Here is a 20756-nt window from a genome sequence, read left to right as displayed (position 1 = left end):
AGAGTCACTGGATCTTGTGTAGCTGGACTTTTCAAAAGCGATTGATACTTTGTTGCATAAACTGTTGGTATATAAAATGAGAATGCTTGGTCTGGGCGAGAATGTGTGTAAGTGGCTGACTAACTGGTCAGTGATAGAAAGCAGAGGGGGGTTATAAATGGTACAAACTCTCTGATTGGGTCACCGTTACTAGTGGGGTACCACAGGGGGCGGTACTGGAACCCATTCTTTTTAATATATTTATTAATGACGTGGTAGAAGGATTGTGCAGTAAAATATTAATATTTGTGGATGACACAAAACTATGTAAGCATATTAAGACAAGAGAGAACACAAGGCGGTTGCAAAACAATCTGGATAAGTTGGGGGTAGAAACGTGGGAAATGAGATTGAACACTGATAAATGTAAGGTTCTGCACATGGACAGAGGAAAAACATGTCACCATTACACACTAAATGGTAAACCACTGGGAACCACTGACATGGAAAAGGACTTGGGGGTTTCAGTTAACTGTAAGCTTAATTGGAGCAACCAGTGTCAGGCAGCTGCTGCCAAGGTAAATAGCGTCATGGGGTGCATCAAAAGAGGTCTAAGGGCACATGATGAGAACATTGTTCTTGCTCTTTAAAAGTCACTGGTCAGACCACACATGGAATATTGTGTACAATTTTGGGCAACAGTACTCAAGAAGGACATGAGGCTTGAGCGGGTACAAAGGTGAGCAACCAAAGTAATAAATGGCACGGGCAGACTAAATACCCAGAGAGGTTATCAAAATTGGGATTATTTAGTTTTGAAAAAAGACATCTGAGGGGCGACCTAATAATGATGTATAAATATAGCAGGGGACAATACAGAGATCTCTCCCATCATCTGTTTATACCCAGGACTGTGACAAGGGGGCATCCTCTACATCTAGAGAACAGAAGGTTTCTATACCGACATAGAAGGGGGTTCTCTACTGTAAGAGCAGTGAGACTGTGGAACTCTCTGCCTGAGGATGCGGTGATGACAAATTTATTAAAAGATATAATCACGGATTACTTCAGAAGGGTTAGTGATGCAGGGATTATTCTGATTGCCAGATTGGAGTTGGGAAGGAATTTTTTCCCTTAAATTGCGAAAATTGGATTCTACCTCATTGTTTTTTTTTGCCTTCCTCTGGATCAACATTGGTGGTTAATAGGCTGAACTGGATGGACATATGTCTTTTTTCGGCCTTACATGTTCTTCTTGTCTAGTAAAATGTTTTTCTGTATAGTGTCTTTGCCTTTTTGACTGCTTTACATGTTTTTGCCTCAGAGTATCAAGTTATCGCTTTAAATCAGAACTAACTGGCACGGCTCCCACCATATCATCTATAAATGATTGGCACTATTGTGGTGTTCTGGTATTCCAATCACTAAAAATGAACCGCCCGTTAAAAAAAATACAGAAGCATTATTTGCTTGACATACTTAAATTAAATTGTGAGCTCCATAGATGTTTCTGCATACATACCTAACTGGCACTGATGTCCTTTAAATCCTGGTGGGCAGTCACAGATTTCTCCATTCACACATGTTCCTCCATTAATACATGGTGTTTCCAAGCAGCCTCCGCGGCTACCTGTGAGACAATACATGCATATACTATGTGTAAGTGTTAAAGGAGTTGTCCAGTTGAAAACTATTAGAAGCTTATCCTCAGCACAGGTTATCAATAGTAAATAGGTTGGGGTCCATCGCCTGGGATACCAACCAATCCTTCACCGAGCCAGTATACTTGTTTTCTATGGGAACTTGACCTGCAATACCATGCCTTGCCACTGTTGTAAGAATGGAGCTGTCAGCGTCCTCCAGAAAGCAGCTAAATGTATGAGTAGCCATGCCAGGCAGACGCTGATTCCCACTGATCTACAATTTATGACCTGTCCTGAGGATAGGCCACCAATAGTTTACACATGGAAAGCCCCATTAGGAGCCTTTTGCATAGGTAGATAATTGGGAATGAACGTTCAATTAACTGGTCATCTGCCTGTGTGAAGGTGCTGCTGCTTAGCTGACAAATAAGTGAACACTTTTTTTCGGAGGTGACCGCATCTCTTATGCTGCACTAAAAATCATTGGTTGTTGGCCGCACATCGCTTTGTGTAAACAGTCATGTGCTGCCAACAACAAAGAACAATCATTCAGGAGCATACTGGCTCTTAGGGTGCATTCACACGAACGTATATCGGCTCGGTTTTCACGCCGAGCCGATATACGTTGTCCTCGTGTGCAGGGGGGAGGATGGAAGAGCCAGGAGCAGGAACTGAGCTCCCGCCCCCTCTCTGCCTCCTCTCCGCCCCTCTGCACTATTTGCAATGGGGAGAGGCAGGGCCCCACCTCCTTTCATTGCAAATAGTGCAGAGGGGCGGAGAGGGGGCGGGAGCTCAGTTCCTGCTCCTGGCTCTTCCATCCTCCCCTCCCCCCCCCCCCCCCCGCACACTAGGACAATGTATATCGGCTCGGCGTGAAAAAACCGAGCCGATATACGTTCGTGGGAATGCACCCTTAGACAGTGTTATACACCAGATTTAGGGGTACTGGTGAACTTTCGGTTTGGTTTGAACTAATTTGGACCAAACTGAACTTTTTGTCCAAATTTGGTGAACCAGCCGAACTGAACTTTTGAAAAGTTCATCACTAATTAAATCAAACATTTCACTGGTCATGTGGGCTCAGCCAGCGTGTCACATACCATCTCTATTATTCTGCTCAGGGTCTCGGAGTTGTAGTGCTTGTCTTACGGGGATGGAGGACACATCAGTATTCTCCAATCTGATTGGAGCTTCAGGTTCTAAAAAAAAAAAGAAATCAGTAAAAGATTAAGAAAAGTTTTTAGTATTGTGGTAAAGTTACTTGTTCCATGTAAGCACCTTTAGTGATGTTGATAGATCTATTGCTATGGCTAAATCTGGCAGTGATACGTCTTCGGCCATCAGTGACCTCTGTAAACCTATAATATGAAGAACAGGGAAAATGTCATAGACTGTTTCTCAAACTAATGTTTGCAAACAGATCATATACCTGTATATGGTTACCTGTGTGCTTGTGGTGTTTCCACTGGAGGAGGACCCCTCTCTGTTAGCATACGTATTTCTGGAGCAGCTTGTGGTGGGGGTCTGTTCCTTAAAATCTTAGGAGGTGTCCATCTTGGCTCCTGAGGGCCCTCCCTCTGCACTGAGAATATACAGCAAAAAATAGGTAAAAGTACTCGATATGAGCAGAGTATTATTATTGCCCTCTCCCATAATATCATCCTTACAAGTCTGTATCCTTAGCGTCTTGGGGTCACTATTCACAGGGCCTTGTGGGGTATTGCGCAGGGCAGTTGCAATAATCCGGTATCTCTGACCAGGCTGTAGGTCTCGTACAGTATAAGATGTCATCTTCCCATTAGGTATGTATCGGCTCTTGGTGCTGTGGTTGTGCGTTACGTTAAATGTATATCCATCCACAGAACCCTCAGGGGGTGAATCCCAATTCAAGTGCACAGTGCTTGTAGTGACTAGTACTGCTGAGAAGTTACTAAGAGGAAGTGGACCTGTTGAGTGAAAGGGTAACATTCTTACAGACATGAAGTTATGGCTGAAGTTTAAAAAACATGCTGATTGTTTTTGCTGTAAGTAAGCACCTCCAACACCTTTCTCAAATTGCATAGTATTTTAACAAATCCTTCTTAAGTTGTCTTACGTGTCCATGCTATCAGGGGTACACTGGGCAGGCTCTCTGAAGATGGATTGCCAAGATCAGAACTGCTTAAAGTACTAATTTGAATGGAATATTTTTCACCAGGCAGTAAATCTCTGTGGAGACAAGAATGAATGAGATTAACAGTGATAACATTATATTGTATATTCTTTTTGTAAAGCTAAAAACAACTAACATATAATACAAAAAAGATAGCAAATTTGGCAAATAGACCTAATTTGCAATGTGGGGTTGAATAACTTTGATTGCAACTCTGTATGGCAGCCCTGGAGGCCTTCACAAGGGTTGAGGCTGCCATGATGACCAAACAGCCACCCCTAATCGTGTTGCTGGCAAGCGCTTTGGGTGACCAAAAGAGCCCCCTCCTCTGCTGGGCTTTTTAAATGCCACTATAATAACTGACAGCAGCATCTAAATGGTTAATTGCTACAACTGGAGTTATCGCTAAACCTGGCAGTTTCAGCAGATACCTGCCATGACATGTAAATGCAACGGCAGATGTCAAGAAGGGGTTAAAGGGGCTGTCCAACAACAGAAGAAAACGATGTGGCGCAGAGAAATGCAGTCCTAAGCTCTCGCTCACGACCTGGAGGTTGCAGGTTCAGGTACCAGGGTTAGGGTTGACACAGCCTTCCATCCTTCCGAGGTCGGTCAAATGAGTACCCAGCTTGCTGGAGAGTAAAAGATGACTGGGGAAGGCAATGGCAAACCGCCCTGCAGAAACAGTCTGCCAGGAAAACGTCAGGATGTAACGTCGCCCTAGGAGACAGTCATGACTCGGTCCTTGCACCAGGGGACTAAATTTACCTTTACCTACTGATGACAGAAAAAAGTTCTTCAGTGGTTTTCAGATGTAAACCAATGAAACTTAGTAATATACTTTAATTTTGAAAACTTTACAGATGGCTCAATTTCATTCCCTGTCACATGGCCCTAGAAGTGAAGCTTCTGCTATGTAAGTAGTAGCGTTCCAACACAGGCTCTGGTGGCAGGCAGCTTCCTTCCCCTCCCTGTATGTCAGTGACTTGTGTGAAGGGGGCTGGATGGCTGGCTTAGTTCATTAGCTAAGCCAACCTCCCATCTCTATCTCAGCCTCATATCCCTGCCACCGGAGACTATGTCGGTAAGTCATAGCTTACACAGCAGAAGCTTCAAGCTCGAAGCCACATAAACACTAAAACATTTTTTTTAGATAGATGACTTTTGCATACTATGACCTGAATGCAGTGTGTGACTTCTCCAACTAGGTGTCAACCTTTATGTACTGCTGACGCTCACCTAAATGTGTATTCTCCTGCTGAAGGCTCCTGTTCTGCTTGCTGAATTCTCTCATTCGGGTGTTGCAGGGACAATCTAACATGTGCAACCGACAAGTGTCTGAGTGGATTTAGAGACCAAGAAACGGTAATGGAAGACTCTGTCACAGAACTGACCCGCGGTCTGTCCACTGTAGGTGGTCCTATGGATTCAAACATATATTTTTATTATGCTAAGTATGCACAGCGGTCTTTGATCTATATGCAAGATAGTCTTCTAAATAAATAATGGAATTTGGGTAAAAGAGGTATATTAATTGATGATATCTCACTTGTGCGGGCAGAGAGGGTAAGTGGGCGGCTTATATCATTGTGGCGCAAGTTACGTTTCACACTGACAATCGTGATGTTATAAGGCTGTCCTGGGCTGAGGCCTCGTAACTCATGTTCTGTTTGACCTCTCTCTACGAAGTCTGTTCTTGAGGAGCCATCTGGAGCCATGTAACTCACAGCAAAACCATCTGATAAATGTCCAGGCACTTCCTCGGAAGGTGTCCAAAATACCCATACACTGTTCTCTCCCACAGCACCCAGCGACAAAGACAGCGGAGGCAGCAGTTCTGTAGAAGGTAGAAGAAAGAAGTGGGTATTAAAGGGGTTTTCTGAGACTTAAGAGACAAAATTCACTGACTTAGAAATGTATAAAATAAAGAAAAAAACAAATACCCACCCGCTCCAGTGGTGCTCCATCCAGCGCTAAAGCCCCAGTGCCCGCCTTTAGGAACCCAGAAGAATCTGGCAGGCAGTCATGTGCCATTCACTGTCCATGTGACTGCTCATGGGCTTCAGTAGCCTTGGAAGAATCCCCACTGAAGCTGGTCATTGTGCACATGACTACTCAACCAATGAATGGAACGAGACCACCTACTTCAAGGTTCCGAGCAGTGGGCACTTGGGCTCCAGCGCTGATGGGGGCACCACTGGAGAAAGTGGTCTTACTTGACCTTATACTTTTCCGAGCCACTGAATATTTTTTTAAGGCGGTTTAACATTGTCAGTCAAACAATATATACTGTACATATGCAATGGACATGTATATGCAAGAAGTATATGCTAACATATTCACATAAAAGCAGCTAGAAATGCCACAGAACTCTGATTGCCCTAGCATCAGACTGAAAGGGTTTTCCAGGATTTTTACTGTTGATGACCTGTCCTCAGAATAGTTCACTATATAGGTGATCAGCAAGTGTCCGCCACTCAGGACCCCCGACGATAGGCTGATCGCCAAGCACTCTGTTGGGGGAGATAGCACTGTCAACATCACAGCACTCCAGTTTAGTACTACAGGTACAGTTCCAATTGAATTCAATGGGAGCTGTGCTGGCAGAACTAAACCAGGTCACTGCCATACAGACAGCGCCATCTTTTTTCAGTGCTGTCCGCAATGACAGCTGTCCTATCAATCAGCTTATCAGCAGGGATCCCAAGCGGCAGACCCCACCGATCACCTATTGATGACCCATTCTCAAGACAGAGGTCATAAACAGTAAAAGTCCCAGAGAACCTCTTGAAGAATAAAGAGTCCCAGTTTCTGTCTGAGAATTGGCTGAGTATGCTCAGTCACTCGCAAGAAACAGAAACAGCCAAAAAGTGCTGAAACTCCTAGGGAATGTTTTGACAAGTTAGTGAATAAGTAGAGCTAGCAGCATGATATGACATCAAGGATGCAGAGAGTTAACCATATTAAAACTAGTAAAGGGGAGCTGTGACTACTGTATGAGAGTGGGTGACTGCTGTGACTAATGGGGAATTGGGGAAGATTCCTGCTGTGACTACTGAGGGAAATGAAGGTATGGCAGCTGTAACAACTGGGTGAAGTGGTCTAGCAGGAGAGTTTTTAGCTCTTACACCTTATTAAGATATGTTCAAGTCTGATGTATAATGACATGTTATATATAATATGATTGTGTAATGGGACACAATGAACAAACTTTATATATTAATGTTACCTCTTTCACAAGTGATGCCGGTATAGCCAGTTCGGCAATTACAGCTAACTGCACCCTCTGCACTTGGTACACAGACACCACGACTGCCACATGGGTTGAGCAAGCATAAGTCACTCACTACGAAATACAATTTATCGAAAGGATCAGATAATATCTCTGAATATAAATACAAACTGAAAGCAAAAACCTATAAAGAGAAGAATATAGCCTGTCATTTAGTAATTTCAGTATTATACTATTTAAATAAGTCATCAATAGTTGCTCAGGATCTCCACAAAGCATCTGATCACTGGCTTGCTGTCAGGGTGGACAGTGCTGTCATGACTGAAGTGGCCTGGTTTAGTACTACAGGCACAGCTCCCCTCAAAGTCTGCTTACAGTGCTATAAGCACTGATAGCGGGCCCGGTGATCAGCTGATGAGTGGGGATCCTGAGCAGCAGACCCCCCCCCCTGCCAATCAACTACTCATAACGTATCCTGAACATAGGTCATCAATAGTGAGAGTCCTGGACAACCCCTTTAACTATTCAAGAGAACCTGTCCCGTCAAGGTCAGTGGGGCTGGCAGCAAGGTTCTATAACTGCTGCCCTGTTGACTCTATTGCTGCTTCTTTTCTTTTCATCTGCCACGTTTGTATGTATGGGTTTTTCTTAGATCTGGCTTCCAGGGCTGTGAATCTGTCAAGAGGACTGTCATTCAAGTCTGACGTCACCTAGTCAATAAGCTGTGGCGACCACACACCTGACAGATTCATGGTCCAAAAAGCTGGATCTAAGAAGAACCCAAACAAACAGAGGAAGATAGAGAAAAAAAGGAAGCAGCGATAAAGTGAGTGAGGCCGTAACTCTAGTGCGTAGATTTGGAGCTAAAAAGAGTTTATTTGCCATTTTTTCCACTGTAGCTGGAGCATCCATAGGAGCCCCAGTTACAGGGAAAGCATCCTCTGTAGGGACATTAGTCAATGGCGGAGCTAGTCAGGGTCTAGTAGACCCTGCAGCTCTACTATAGCAGGGAATCCCAGTAGTCACGTGACCCCTCCCTGGGCTCCCGTAGTGGAAGTTACACTTCCACTTTCCCTTTTTAGTACACAGCGCTTATTGAGCACTGTGTACTCGGGGAAGGAGAAGACAGAAAGGGTTAAAAACCCCTCCTGTCTTCTCCTTCGGATTATCAGCTGTTACTAACAGCTGACTACCCATCCTGCTTCTGATTGATTACAGAAACAAGAGGCTTTAATCCCCTCCATAATTTTACATATGGCTGGGCTTAAAGCCCGGGACCAGGCGCTGTATACCTATGGTGCCTGGTCCTAAATGGGTTAAACTAGCAGATGATGATAAGATTGGTGTCCCTCTGTAATACTTTTTATGTGCATTACCTATACTCACCTGTCTGACAGTGATAGCCATAGAAACCTCTCGGACACACACATAGGTAAGAACCTGCCAGATTCTCACACTTGCCCCCATTCTGACACGGAGAAGATTGACAGCCATCCAGCTCTGGAGACAATTGCATATGAAAAGTGAAACACATTAAAACAGAGAAAGGTAAAATACAAACACCCTATTTCTAAATTTAATTACATCTCAAACAGTCTAGCTATATGAGCACATCTAGTATAAACTGATTTTTTTTTATAAACCACTGATATAGTAAAAATATATACCCACACATTTCGTTTATTGATGCTAGAAGCTTTGAGAACCCATTAGAAAATACAGTTCTGTAACCCGCAGCTGCCAGCAACAACCACAGGTTGGAGACTTCTGCTTCAGGATTATTAGGTTAATTAATGGCTCGTTACTCTCAATCAGAGGATAAATAATTATATCTGAGTCTGGGTATGACGGCCCTATGAAAAAAAAAAAAGCAACAAAACCCCCAAAAACATAAAGTTGAGTATCACTTCTTCTTTCAGACATTTTGGTGAAAAAGATTTTTGTTGGACCACAGAAAATGAGTTGTTGATGCTCACCGGGAAGCATCGGGGCCCAAATATTTCTAAACACTCCGGCCTTCTTCAAACCATTGCTTATTGTAAACATTGATCTTTCTGGTTTTCAATTCTGGGGCAGCATCCAAGGCTCTTCAGTTTTACCTACACTAAATGTCAATGTTTATGAGTCCAGCACCATGAAAACACTGAAGAAGAGTGTACATGGGAGGGTAGGAAAGAGGAGAAAGCACTCTCCAATAGCATCCAACTATATTCAAAGTTTGCTTAGACCCACCAGGACGAGCCTTTAGCAAACTGGAAGAATGTTCTGTAGACCAGTGTCTGGAGAAGACCCAAACACTGCATATCAACACAAGAAACTCAAACACAAAGTCCAAAACTTAATAAAAAGAGATTTTGTCAGAAGCTGGATACATACAGTATGTACAGAAGATCACCAATGTTCTGTAAGGAGGAATAGAGCAGACTTCTTGCAAGCTGATGTGCAAGACTAATCAGCAGTAAGGCACAAGGTGGCCACACTAACAGAAAGTGCAGGTTCAGTAAATGAAGGCTAGATGGTATTACATTTTCTTTATTTGTGTGGTCAGATGTTGAGCAAATAGATGTGAATACAAATAGATTGCCAAATAGTAAGTCTTTTAAAAATTTGCCTAAAGTTGTGTATAGTCAAACTTACAAAAGGGTTCTCAGCTTTGAATGAACCCTACTTGTTAGAAGGTTGCCTTGAAAATAAGGTGATAATCAAGTGTTGTCCTGCTGGGACCCCAGTGATCAACTGTAATCTGTGGGTAAGGGCTTATTCCCGGAATTTAGCCCCACCCCCATCCTGCCTCCTCTCATTGCAAATAGTGCAGAGGGGCGGAGAGGGGGTGGAGAGGAGACAGAGAGGGGGCGGGAGCTCAGAGCACTGCTTCTGGCTCTTCCAGCCTCCCCCCCCTGCAGAGAGAGATGCCGTATATCAGCCGGCGTGAATACCTGGCCGATATACGGTCGTCTGAAGCCGACCTAAACCTGTATGTGCTTTTAGATGGAATGAATATAATTTAAAAAAATCGTTCAAATCAAGAGGCAGTGTGAGTGGCTGTCTCATCAGTGTCCTGCACAGGTGTAATTAGCTCCCCCATTTGGTAGTCAGCTACCTGCATGGTGAGAGGATGCATCTATATGCACTCCTTACTTAGTAAGTAATGGCCGTTTTCTGTGATTGTCATCATTTGCCAGTCATTCCATGTAAAAGGTGATCATTCACTCATTCACAAACCATTCCCAGGCATTTCCAGATTCCCTCGAAAGACCAACTATTGACTTAACGAGCTATGATGAAGAAATATAAACAATTATCTGTGAGCGTAAATGGAAAGTGAACGACTCATTCACTTGTTTCAATAATTAATCGCCCCGTGGAAAATTACCCTAAGGGCTCTTTTATACAGGCTAACTTTTGGGCGCAGAAGCATCCAGCAGCGGTCCCAGCAATGATCAATGTTGTGCACTGCTCAGTGAATGGAGGTGGAGCGGGCTAGGGAACTTTCCAGACACCCACTTCCATTCACAGCAAACATGCCGATTAGTTTTTGATTTTTATGCCTGCACGATCTTTATAAAAGCAGACATATGTGTAATGGGTTTCCAAATTTCAGCACCATTCTAGCTCTACTCTAATGTTCCACCATTGAAAAAAATATGAAGCTGCTTAATGACCTGCCAGCAGCGGCAGAAGGCACTAGCCCTGATTCCTGAATATGCTTCTTCTCTAATATTATTCTTCCAAAAATGTATATTTGGGTGTCTGCCATGTACTAACTCTAGTCTTCATAGAAAGACACCCAAGCACCCAACAAAACGGGATTTTCTTTATAACACTGGTCTTTTGAGATGTAAGGCTATGGGAAATAATAGGAAAAACACACTTCTGCTACTTCTCTATGTTGCCCAGCCCTTTGAATTAAACATTTGTAACATCAAAGAAAAGCAAATGATGATTATGTAGGGCGTTTTAACAAGCTGCAGAGTTTGAAGTACATCACAATAATTCCTAACATCTGGTATGTTACATCTTTCTCTGAACTCACTAATAACTACAAACAAGCAAGTACTAGCGTGGTACACTACTGTTACATTTAGTTGGGTTTTCTTGTTTTTTTTTTACCAGTCTCACAGTGGGCACCAACATAGCCCTCAGGGCAGGAACAAAGGTAGGCCCCACGTAAATTTTGGCACGTTCCTCCATTTTTACATGGATCCGAGGAGCACTCATTTATGTCTGCAAATGAACCATAAAAAATCATTCAAGCAAAGTGCATAAATACAACCCTAATAAGTATTAGTTCCTAGTGGAAAAAAGGCAACATAAATACACTGCTCACTAGTTTAGCTGAAAGCTATCTTCAAGTGGCTTTACATGGGGCAACTATTGGCAAATAGTCTCTTGAAAGAGCGAATATACGCGACAAACAGGACGAGAGAGAAATCACACTCTTGTTGGATCATTTCTGCTCATCCTAAAATAGTGGCTGATTGATTAATTATCGTCTGTTGTAAGACAACGATTAGCGGTTCACAACAACTTCGCAGGGTAGTGTGCGCTTGTTTGGGATCCGCTTCCCACTGAACACTGATTGATTACCGCCTTATTTTGATCATTTTGCGCTCCCACTTAACACTCATTGGTTCCCAAAAGCACATAAATACGTGAAAATGATCCTCAACTAAACAGTCCCCGTTGGTCTTCGATAGGACATTTGATGCTAAGGTCTCTGGCTGGTTATGGTCTTTGAAGATACACTCACTGCTGCCGCTCTTGCTGGTTTGGCCTTCGAACACTTGGTTTTTACTTAAAGACCACTTGCATATATTTATGTACATTCAGTGGCCTCAGCAACCACCAAGTGTGTGTTAAGGAAGGGTTGAAATTTCAAATACACGCCCACCAAAAAACCTCACGTCCCCCAAGTAGTCTCAACGAACAATCTTTCGACCCAACAATTTGTTTTGCGATTGAGAAACTGAAGAAGCGAACAATTACTCCATGTAAAACTTACAAACAAGCCATTCATATGATGTTGCAACCATTTCAAGTGACTATACAGACGCTAATTGTCCTGTGTAAAGCCACCCTTAGTGCAAAATAATGTCGTAAATACACTACTTACTATTTTAGTTGAAAAGTGATAAAATATTCCTGTGTCTTTAGGCTATTTAAAATGGCCCAATTATCATGCAAACCACTCACTAGATCGAGTGGTTTGCATGCTAACTGCAAATTTGTGCAGCGAAAGAACAATCAGCAATAAAAAAGTTAGTTTATTGCTGATCAAAACTTTCATACAGACCCGAAAACCATCGCTGGTCTGCCGCTGCACTGTTCGCTCATCTATGAGCGACTGCCTGTTTACAGTGACTAGAGGCAGGCCAGAATCATCCCCAGCCTGCTTCGCCTCCATTCACTTAGCTATTAAGGCTTCTGTGTTAAAACACAGCAGCAATTATCACTGGGACTAATGTTGGGCCCTTCAGCGTCCAACAGTCATCCCAGTTAAAAGGGCCCTGTATACCCTGAATAAGAAGGTAAGACTTTTCCTTGTGTTTTCAAACATGTCTTGGACCATTGTATTAGAGTTGCATGCACTACAGAATTCCACTGAGGTTGTATGGGTACTTCACACACAAAAGGTATTTTCTGCTTGTGTATATCACTGATAAAGTGGTCTTACCCGATTCACAATGCTTTCCACTGTATCCTTCTTGACAATCACATAGGAAGTGGGACACTCGATCCTTGCACACTGCACCATTTTGGCATGGCTGTGACTGACACTCATCAATTTCTACAGTCACAAGAGAAAAGTTGGACATTACCAGTATTTTATCTCCTTACTCTCCTTACACAGTAGTCGAAAAGACTTACCCTCACAGCGTGGAGCTTCACTCCACATGCCTTCCTCACTGCATATGCGGGTATTGTTTGGGCTACTCATTATGTACCCCTCGTTGCAATGGTATTCTGCTTTTCCACCAGGCCATGTTGATGTTATGATTACTTTTGCATATTTTACATGTTCTGGAGGCCCACAGTCCAAATCAGCTATAAAACGGTTAATGTAATGAAAGAACGTCAGTTTCACATCTAATTGAAGGCTATGTACACCTTTGCGGTCTTAATTTTCAAAAACACATTGATTAAAAATTACGTTTTTTTTGTAATTGGTTTTCATTAAAAATTTTGATTGTTTGTTTTCTATGCTTGTATTGTTTTCCAAGGCACTGCAGCACTGGCGTAACTATAGGGGATGCGGTTGCACCCGGGCGCAGGAGCCTTAGGGGGCCCATTAGCCCTCTCCTCTCCATATAGGGAGCCCAGTACTATGAATAAAGCATTATAGTTGGGGGCCCTGTCACAGGTTTTGCATTGGGGCCCAGGAGCTTCAAGTTACGCCTCTGTGTTAAGGGGTTAAGAGAAGTTGGAGGGCCCCCAAGATAAACCTTTGAACCCGGCCCATGAGCCTTGCGACACAGCCGGCGCATCATGCACTGTACTGGCGCGTCATGCAGGATTCTTCGAGAAGCAGATCCGGAGATAAGTATGGGGTCTAAGGTTTTCATGGCCCTTAGCGTCAATTCAAATGATTGTACTTTCTGTCTGTATTCAGTCCTTACTTTCTTGCTGACTGAATATGGACTAAATACAAAACCACTGAGTTAAACTGGTGTATTTAGGCTTGTTTGTTTACGCGTGTAAAAAAATTGCTGTATGCCCATTTTTGGTCCATATCATGAACCAAAGTCACCCATGAAAGGCTGTGTGAGTGTAAAAAATGCAGCAAAAATGGATGTTACATGCATATTCATTGTTTTTTTACGTATGTTGTCAGCAGACAGTGCAAAAGAAGTGACATTGGTTTGGGCTTCAAGCATTTTTTTTGCGGCTGTAATAAACGCAGTGAACACAGATGCAACATTAATGTTAAAAACATCCATACGCATCAAAAATGCACATATACATGTAGTGAAAATGATGCGTTTTTCACAGCCCAAAATTGCATACGCCCATGTGCATGAAGCCTTCAGCTTATGAAGGTGCACCCAGTGGTTGGGAATAAAATACATTGCTCATGCCACAGATGCACATTATCTTTTGCTTGTCATGCCGTAGGACAATACATGTGCAGCACACAGGATGATCTGAAATGCTTGGGCTAGGAAATTTAGAAGATGAACAAACTGGAATTAAACATTAAAAAAAGAACAAAAAAAACACAATGACCGCTGCTGTTACTTACCTTTCTCACAGTGACGGCCAGAGAAGTTGGGTGGACAATCACATTTATATTTGCCAAGATAGTGAAAACATGTGCCTCCATTGTGACATGGTCCAGATGAGCAAGGGCCTCTCATTCCTGGATTAAAAGATATAAATTGTGTGTTAAGTGTATCTGTCTAATGTGTCTGTCCAGATATACCAATGTCATGAGGCGCAGAGAGAACAAGATAAAGGTTAAGGGTCAATCCTTATGTCGGCCGTGTATGAGCTACAGTCTGTGACTGTTGTTCGAAGATTGCTCAACAAAATAAATATATAGATATATACACACATACACACACACTATATATATATATTATTTTATTTTATTTTAAAAGGCGTTGTGTCCAGGACTTTTACCATTTATGACACGTCCTCAGGATAGGTTATTATTAGGGATGAGCGAGTATACTCGCTAAGGCACTACTCGCTCGAGTAATGTGCCTTAGCCGAGTATCTCCCCGCTCGTCCCGAAGGATTTGGGTGCCGCCGCGGGGCGGGGAGCTGCGGGGGAGAGCAGGGAGGAACGGAGGGGAGATCTCTCTCTCCCTCTCTCCCGCCTGCTCTTCCCCGCTCCCCACCGCAACTCACCTGTCAGCTGCGGCGGCCCCCGAATCTTTATGGACGAGCGGGGAGATACTCGGCTAAGGCACATTACTCGGACGAGTAGTGCCTTAGCGAGTATACTCGCTCATCTCTAGTTATTATCAGTTGATCACCACGGATCCACCGCTAATGATCCCCTCCAATCAACTGATCACTGGGACAGTTGTTGGTGCGGACAGTGCTGGAAGCAGATAGCACTATGCATTTTGCAGCAGCCTAGTTTGATACTACAGGCACAGCTCCCACATGCCTACTGTATTTTACGAAATACTGATGTTCTATTGAAGGACTTGTCTGAAAATCTTCTAAAATAACAAACCAAACATTACTCACCTCTTAAATTCTCCGCCACTCCAGCACCGATCACTGCGCTGCACATATCCTCTGTTATTCCTCCTAGAAATCTGTAAATTGACAACTTGGCCTGACTGTGTAAGGTCACGTTCTATGGACAAGGGAAAATGGTAGCACCAAGTTGTCAATGTATTGATTTCCAGGAAGAATAAGAAAGGAACGGTACAAGACAAAAGTTCAACTAAAAGATGCTCAACATTTTTTTATTTTGTAGGGAATCTATGTACCTAATAAAGCAGACGCTGTTAGGTGCGATTACAGGTGCTCTTTACTCCTCATCAACATGGTCACAATGTATGTGGTCTAAATAAGAATGGACGAATGCAAACAGGAAATAGCACACCCAACAAGAAGAAAATCTCACCTGTCTCACAGTGTTTTCCAGTGAAAGGATACGGGCACACACAGTAATAATCATCATGGGACTCCTTACATGTTCCTCCATTTCGACACGGTAGTAGACTACATAACACCGGCTTTACTAAGAGACACAGAAGTAGGGAGAGAGCAAAACAACTGTGAATTACCAGGCAGCAAACCTGCCTCAGAGTACTTATATATGGTCCAACTATTTGCCAAAAAACAAAGTCGCTCAAACAAAGGATTGCAACCGATCATTGCCCTGTGTAAAGGGGGATCCAACGGGGCAGTGATCGAGAAATCCTCCTTAGCCACTAGTCGCTTTGTTACAGCTCACCAAAACAAAACAGCTAGTGAGCAAGTTCTCGCTCGGTGTAAACAGGCAGATGTTCATCTTTGAATGACTGCCTGTTCACAGTGAATGGAGACAGCCAGCCAGAAGAGATCTCCAGCGCGCTCCGTTTCCATGCACTAAATGATTATCGCTCCTGCGTGAAAGCACAGGAACAACAGTCGTTCCGTGTAAAAGTACCCTTATGTATGTGCATGGTCACTCTCCGTTATAGTCAACGGTAGACAAGAAAACAGAGTTGTTTTCTTACTTATAGGCTGTTTCTGTATTCCCAATAGATATTACATATGTATCCACTTCTTCACTAGGCATGTATGACTAGGCAAAATAACAACCCGGGAAACATAGGCTGGTCTGTTACACAACGCCCATTGAATGTCCAGGTTTATCAGAAGCTAGACTATTGACATTTTTCCACCAATTGTGATTCTCATGCCCTTCTGTAAGTATAAATGTTACAAGTGTGTATCTTACGCCTTTCACACATTTTTCCGATGAATCCACGAGGACACACACAGGAATAGGTATCATCCTGAGATTCACATCTTCCTCCATTCAAGCAGGGGTCAGAGTCACAAGGAGAGGGCAGTGCTAGTAAGACACAGCAGAACAGGGATTAACATTTTATTTTATCCTATGTCAAACACATTTATGCGCTAATAAATTCACAAAAAGCATTAAAAATGTAAATATCCGCAAATGCACAGAAGTGTATATACAAAAGTTAGCAGGGGACTCCACTGTGTGCCATACTCAAGGGGGCCAGGAAGATGAGATATTTGGAGCAGAAAGCTGCTGCTGAAACTCTGAAAACCATGATCACCAGTTACATTTTGCCTGGCTTTCAAAAGATTGATTCTGTAGGGTTAAATCATTTTTACCAACTTGACAAAGAACCTCCAATATTTGGGAACCCCACAAAACAAACCTTCATATCTCTTGCATCCTGGAACCCTGTGAGTGTGACTTGGCATATTAGAGATAAATGCAGCCATATTTGAATATTTTGGTGGTCAGTTGCGTACATAGGAGAGAGGAGTCCACATAGCAAAGATTAAACTGGGCCCCTTATTAAAAGGTACTTGATTTTAGCACCCAGGACAGAAGGGTCTGGTGTTTATTTTCCCCTCCACTCTCTTTTAATGACCCTTGAGGACATTTCGCAACTCCCTTGTTTTCAATTAATCAACTATTTTCCTCTAGATGGGGGGAGATCAATACGGATTCCAGCCACCCAGTAGAAAAGGAGGTGAAACCAAACCTCACTGGGCCCCCTCTCTCCATGGGCCCCATAGCAGCCATATGGTCTACCTCTACGATACATACACCCTTGCAGTTGCTAATAGCAGACAAAGCATATGGACAATAGTGAGGCCTCATGTCCACGGGCGGGTCGGATTCCGCATGCAGGAGCCCACAGCGGAAACCCATCCTACCCGCGGCCGAGGACGCATAATTACCTGTCCGCATCCGGTGCGGTTCTCCTGTGTCCCATTCGTATCTTCTTTCTTTTTCATTGAAGATGCGTGTGGAAGCGCCAGCTGGCACGCCGTGCGCATGCGCAATATTTTTTTTAACTTCTGCTTTCCTGTGGATCGGACGGCTTTCATCGACTTCAATGAAAGCCGTCCGTGTGGGATCCGCAGCAAAATGGAGCATGTTGTGATTTGTTTTCCGGACCAAAAGGTTCGCAAAACAAATCTGCATGGTTTAATGCATTTGCAGATGCCCATGGGCAGTTTGATTTGCAGATCTTCTGCATGGGTAACCTATGTGGATTCCATAAATCAAATCTGCCAGTGGACATGAGGCCTGACTGTTTTTGGAAAGAAAAAAAGGAAACCCCATTTATCACTATTATTAATGCAGCATAGCTTACAGTGGTTGCTGATGATATAATCAGTGTGACACACACACCGGTAGCTGCCTCCATATTCCATGCAGGAGCCTCCATCCGGACACTGAGAACCCATACTGCAGGGCAGAGACGTCACCTCTGAAAAGCAAAACGGAGCAGTAAAGAATAATGTAAGTTACAATGGAATGGCCAAGGGGCTTTGTTTTAAAGTTAGCAAAGCATAGCATGTCACATGGTGACACTACTAGAGCCTAGTGGTAGAAGCATCTAGGGGAAAAGCAGATGTAACTGCAATAAAACAAGTGAAATATAACAATGACAGCATTTTTTTTTTACATTTCTTTTGGGTGGGAATGGGTGGTCATTAGAAAAAGCTCTATGAGCCAAGACAGTCACTTTATATGTGTGGCTCCCATTCTAGCAGACTCAAACCATTTTTGTATTACACTGCAGCCATTCATCTGGATGGCTGATATGAAATATTACATTTCCCCTTGCATGGCTGACTGCTTTTTTTTCCTGGCAGAAGTAGTTGTGTTCCAGAGGCAGACAGCCCCTTTAATATGCTATAACTGTTGGGCATTCAGTTTAGTTGTTTGTCCTTCCATAGTCTTATGTGCATTCATCAACTTGAAGGTCCTGAACTGCAATGCAAAGGTTTTATTTGCACCCTTCACCTAAATGCATCTAACATGGACATGCTATATAATTGCCCTCTGAGACTCAACTACTTAAAGTGGACTGACACATTGAATTGCACTGTAGGCCCCATACTGTACATAAATGATCTATGTCTAACTGCCATAATAGCATTACTGTGTGTTTAAAGGAATTTCTGCCCAATGACACTGAGGTTTTTTTTTTATTGGCCCGTGTTGGGTCCATTTCTTGCTGCCACTGCTGCGTCCCCTATAGTTACAACTGGTAACATTCTGATATTCATTGCTCCATGAGAGTTTAATACAGATTACAGTAACGAGTTGTTTCTAAACTTTTTCTTTGGTGATGAACAAATATATTTAAAGGTACGTTTTTCCTAAATGTAATTAACCTTGAGACTAATGTCATGGAGATTTGCCATTAGCTGTTATAATTCCATTTATTACCATAGCAAGAAACTAACAAAACGTCACAATACAGCGAGAACATAAATGAGAACAATCGGTAAAAACAGTGGAAGTTAGGATTGTCCTCCAGCAAACTTCTATAGAGTTTATTTTTATTTACAGATAGAAGTCCCTGATCCTGATAGAAGTTACTTGGATATTCTGAGATAGTCCTTATGTAAAGCAACAGTAAGCTGCAGAAAGAGGAGTTGGATAACTCATTACATACATTCAAGGGCCATAAAGACAAAAACAGTCTTGTACAACATGGACACCTCGTTTCTGCTATAAACAACTTAAATCTTTGATCATAACAAATGTCCTGAAAGTGAATGATAGGTATGTTAATCACATATGAAACAATGTTTCTCCATAATAACTAAAAAGGGGCTGCACCAAGATAGGAGGTTATGCGCTATTTACAGGATAGGGGATAACTTTCTGATTGGTGGGGGTCCAGTCATTGAGATCTGGGTTCCTGAAGGTCCCTGCATGAATGGAGAGCTGGGTGCGCTATGTGTGCTTCCACTTCCACCATTAACCCTTTGCAATCCAATTTTGGATTCAGGGTTTTCCAGGGGGCTTTCTCTTTCTGCCATAATACAATGGCACCGTCTGCTGGCTAGAGCCAGTACTGCGGTATGGGACATGCTGGAGAGGCCCTCGACAACAGACTGGCCAGTAATATACAGTAAGAATACCCTGCTGGACGTCTTTCGACATCAGAGCTATACAGCCTTCAATCAGAATGTCTTCAGACGTCAGACAGTGGATTGGAAAGGGTTAATGGGTGTACTGCTAATTGCCAAGCGCAAGTGCTTGACGATTTTTAGTGATCCCACTGAAATGACTGGAGCGGCAGCACACATCTGTGACCTTCGCTCCATTCATACAGGGACCTTCAAGACCCCTGTTCCCAAGATCGGTCAGGATCCCAGCAGCTAGACTGCCGCTGATCAGAAAGTTATCCCCTATCCTGTGGCTAGGGAATAACTTTCTATCTTGGCATAACCCCTTTAAAGATGCGGCAGTATTATTCATCACTGCATTTGGAATCCACACCTTTTTATGTTTTTGTTAACATAGCCACGTAATGAAGGTTTTTTTTTTCAGGATGAGTTGTATTTCTCAATGGCACCACCGGAGTACAGAAAACTTATTGAATAACTTTTATCAACTTTTTCTGGAGGAAGGGGTTGGAAAAAATCCCAGCCATTTGGCAGCGTCCTTCATCGTGCAGCATAAATAACATTTTACCGTTATTCTGCAGGCCAGTATGGTTACAGTGATACCAAATTTATATATTTTTTTATGTTTCTCCAATTTTGCACAATTAAATAATTTTTCACTGGAAGAAAAAGTTGTGGCATTGCCATAGCATTTCTTTCTTTCGATGGAGCTGTGTAAGAACTTTTTTTTTTTCGGGATGGAGTAAAATGCAGTTTTTATTAGTACTATTTTGGGGTATAAACAACTTTCTGATCAGTTTTTATTTAATTCTTTTGGAAGTGAAGTGACCAAAAAATCCCAACCATTCTGGCATTTTTTTACAGTGTTAACTGTGTGTACTACATAGATAGTTTTATAGTAGGGATCGTTATGTGCTCTGCAATATCAATTATGGTTTTTTTCAACATCTTATTACATTTTTCCCATTTTTTTTTTGTCTCACTAGGAACTAAATACTTCCATATTGCTGTGTATCAGATTTACACAGGCAGTTTAGACCCTGATCCCAATACGCTGTGCATGGCAGACCCAGAAGCCATTGTTAGTCCTCCTGCTACCATGGCAGTTAATCAGCGCCCTGTGATCTCTCTATGGGAAGAGTGAAGGGCTGACATGGGAGCACCC

The 20756-nt window shown here is 42.8% G+C and overlaps 1 protein-coding gene across 5 annotated transcripts in view; it reads right to left on the bottom strand.

The window, feature by feature from the left end:
- The window catches only part of SNED1 (sushi, nidogen and EGF like domains 1), a 112141-nt gene that overhangs the window by 9916 nt on the left and 81469 nt on the right, over positions 1-20756 (bottom strand). For 4 of the 5 annotated variants that reach the window (XM_066598452.1, XM_066598459.1, XM_066598468.1 and 1 more), the window contains 17 exons: positions 17818-17934; positions 16413-16529; positions 15591-15707; positions 14247-14363; positions 12875-13051; positions 12681-12794; positions 11117-11230; positions 8393-8506; positions 7004-7120; positions 5324-5611; positions 5014-5194; positions 3718-3830; positions 3290-3568; positions 3066-3204; positions 2901-2980; positions 2723-2821; positions 1502-1609 (listed from right to left, as the gene is read on the bottom strand). In XM_066598452.1, coding sequence (XP_066454549.1) covers positions 1502-1609; positions 2723-2821; positions 2901-2980; positions 3066-3204; positions 3290-3568; positions 3718-3830; positions 5014-5194; positions 5324-5611; positions 7004-7120; positions 8393-8506; positions 11117-11230; positions 12681-12794; positions 12875-13051; positions 14247-14363; positions 15591-15707; positions 16413-16529; positions 17818-17934 — 2391 coding nt within the window. The remainder of the gene's footprint in view (positions 1-1501; positions 1610-2722; positions 2822-2900; positions 2981-3065; positions 3205-3289; positions 3569-3717; positions 3831-5013; positions 5195-5323; positions 5612-7003; positions 7121-8392; positions 8507-11116; positions 11231-12680; positions 12795-12874; positions 13052-14246; positions 14364-15590; positions 15708-16412; positions 16530-17817; positions 17935-20756) is intronic. The other variant, XM_066598474.1, reaches the window with a different exon arrangement.

This window comes from Eleutherodactylus coqui, chromosome 1, assembly GCF_035609145.1.
Source record: "Eleutherodactylus coqui strain aEleCoq1 chromosome 1, aEleCoq1.hap1, whole genome shotgun sequence".
NCBI classification, from domain to species: Eukaryota; Metazoa; Chordata; class Amphibia; order Anura; family Eleutherodactylidae; genus Eleutherodactylus; species Eleutherodactylus coqui.
Note: the sequence above shows the minus strand (reverse complement) of the source record. Positions and strands in the feature narration are given on the sequence as shown.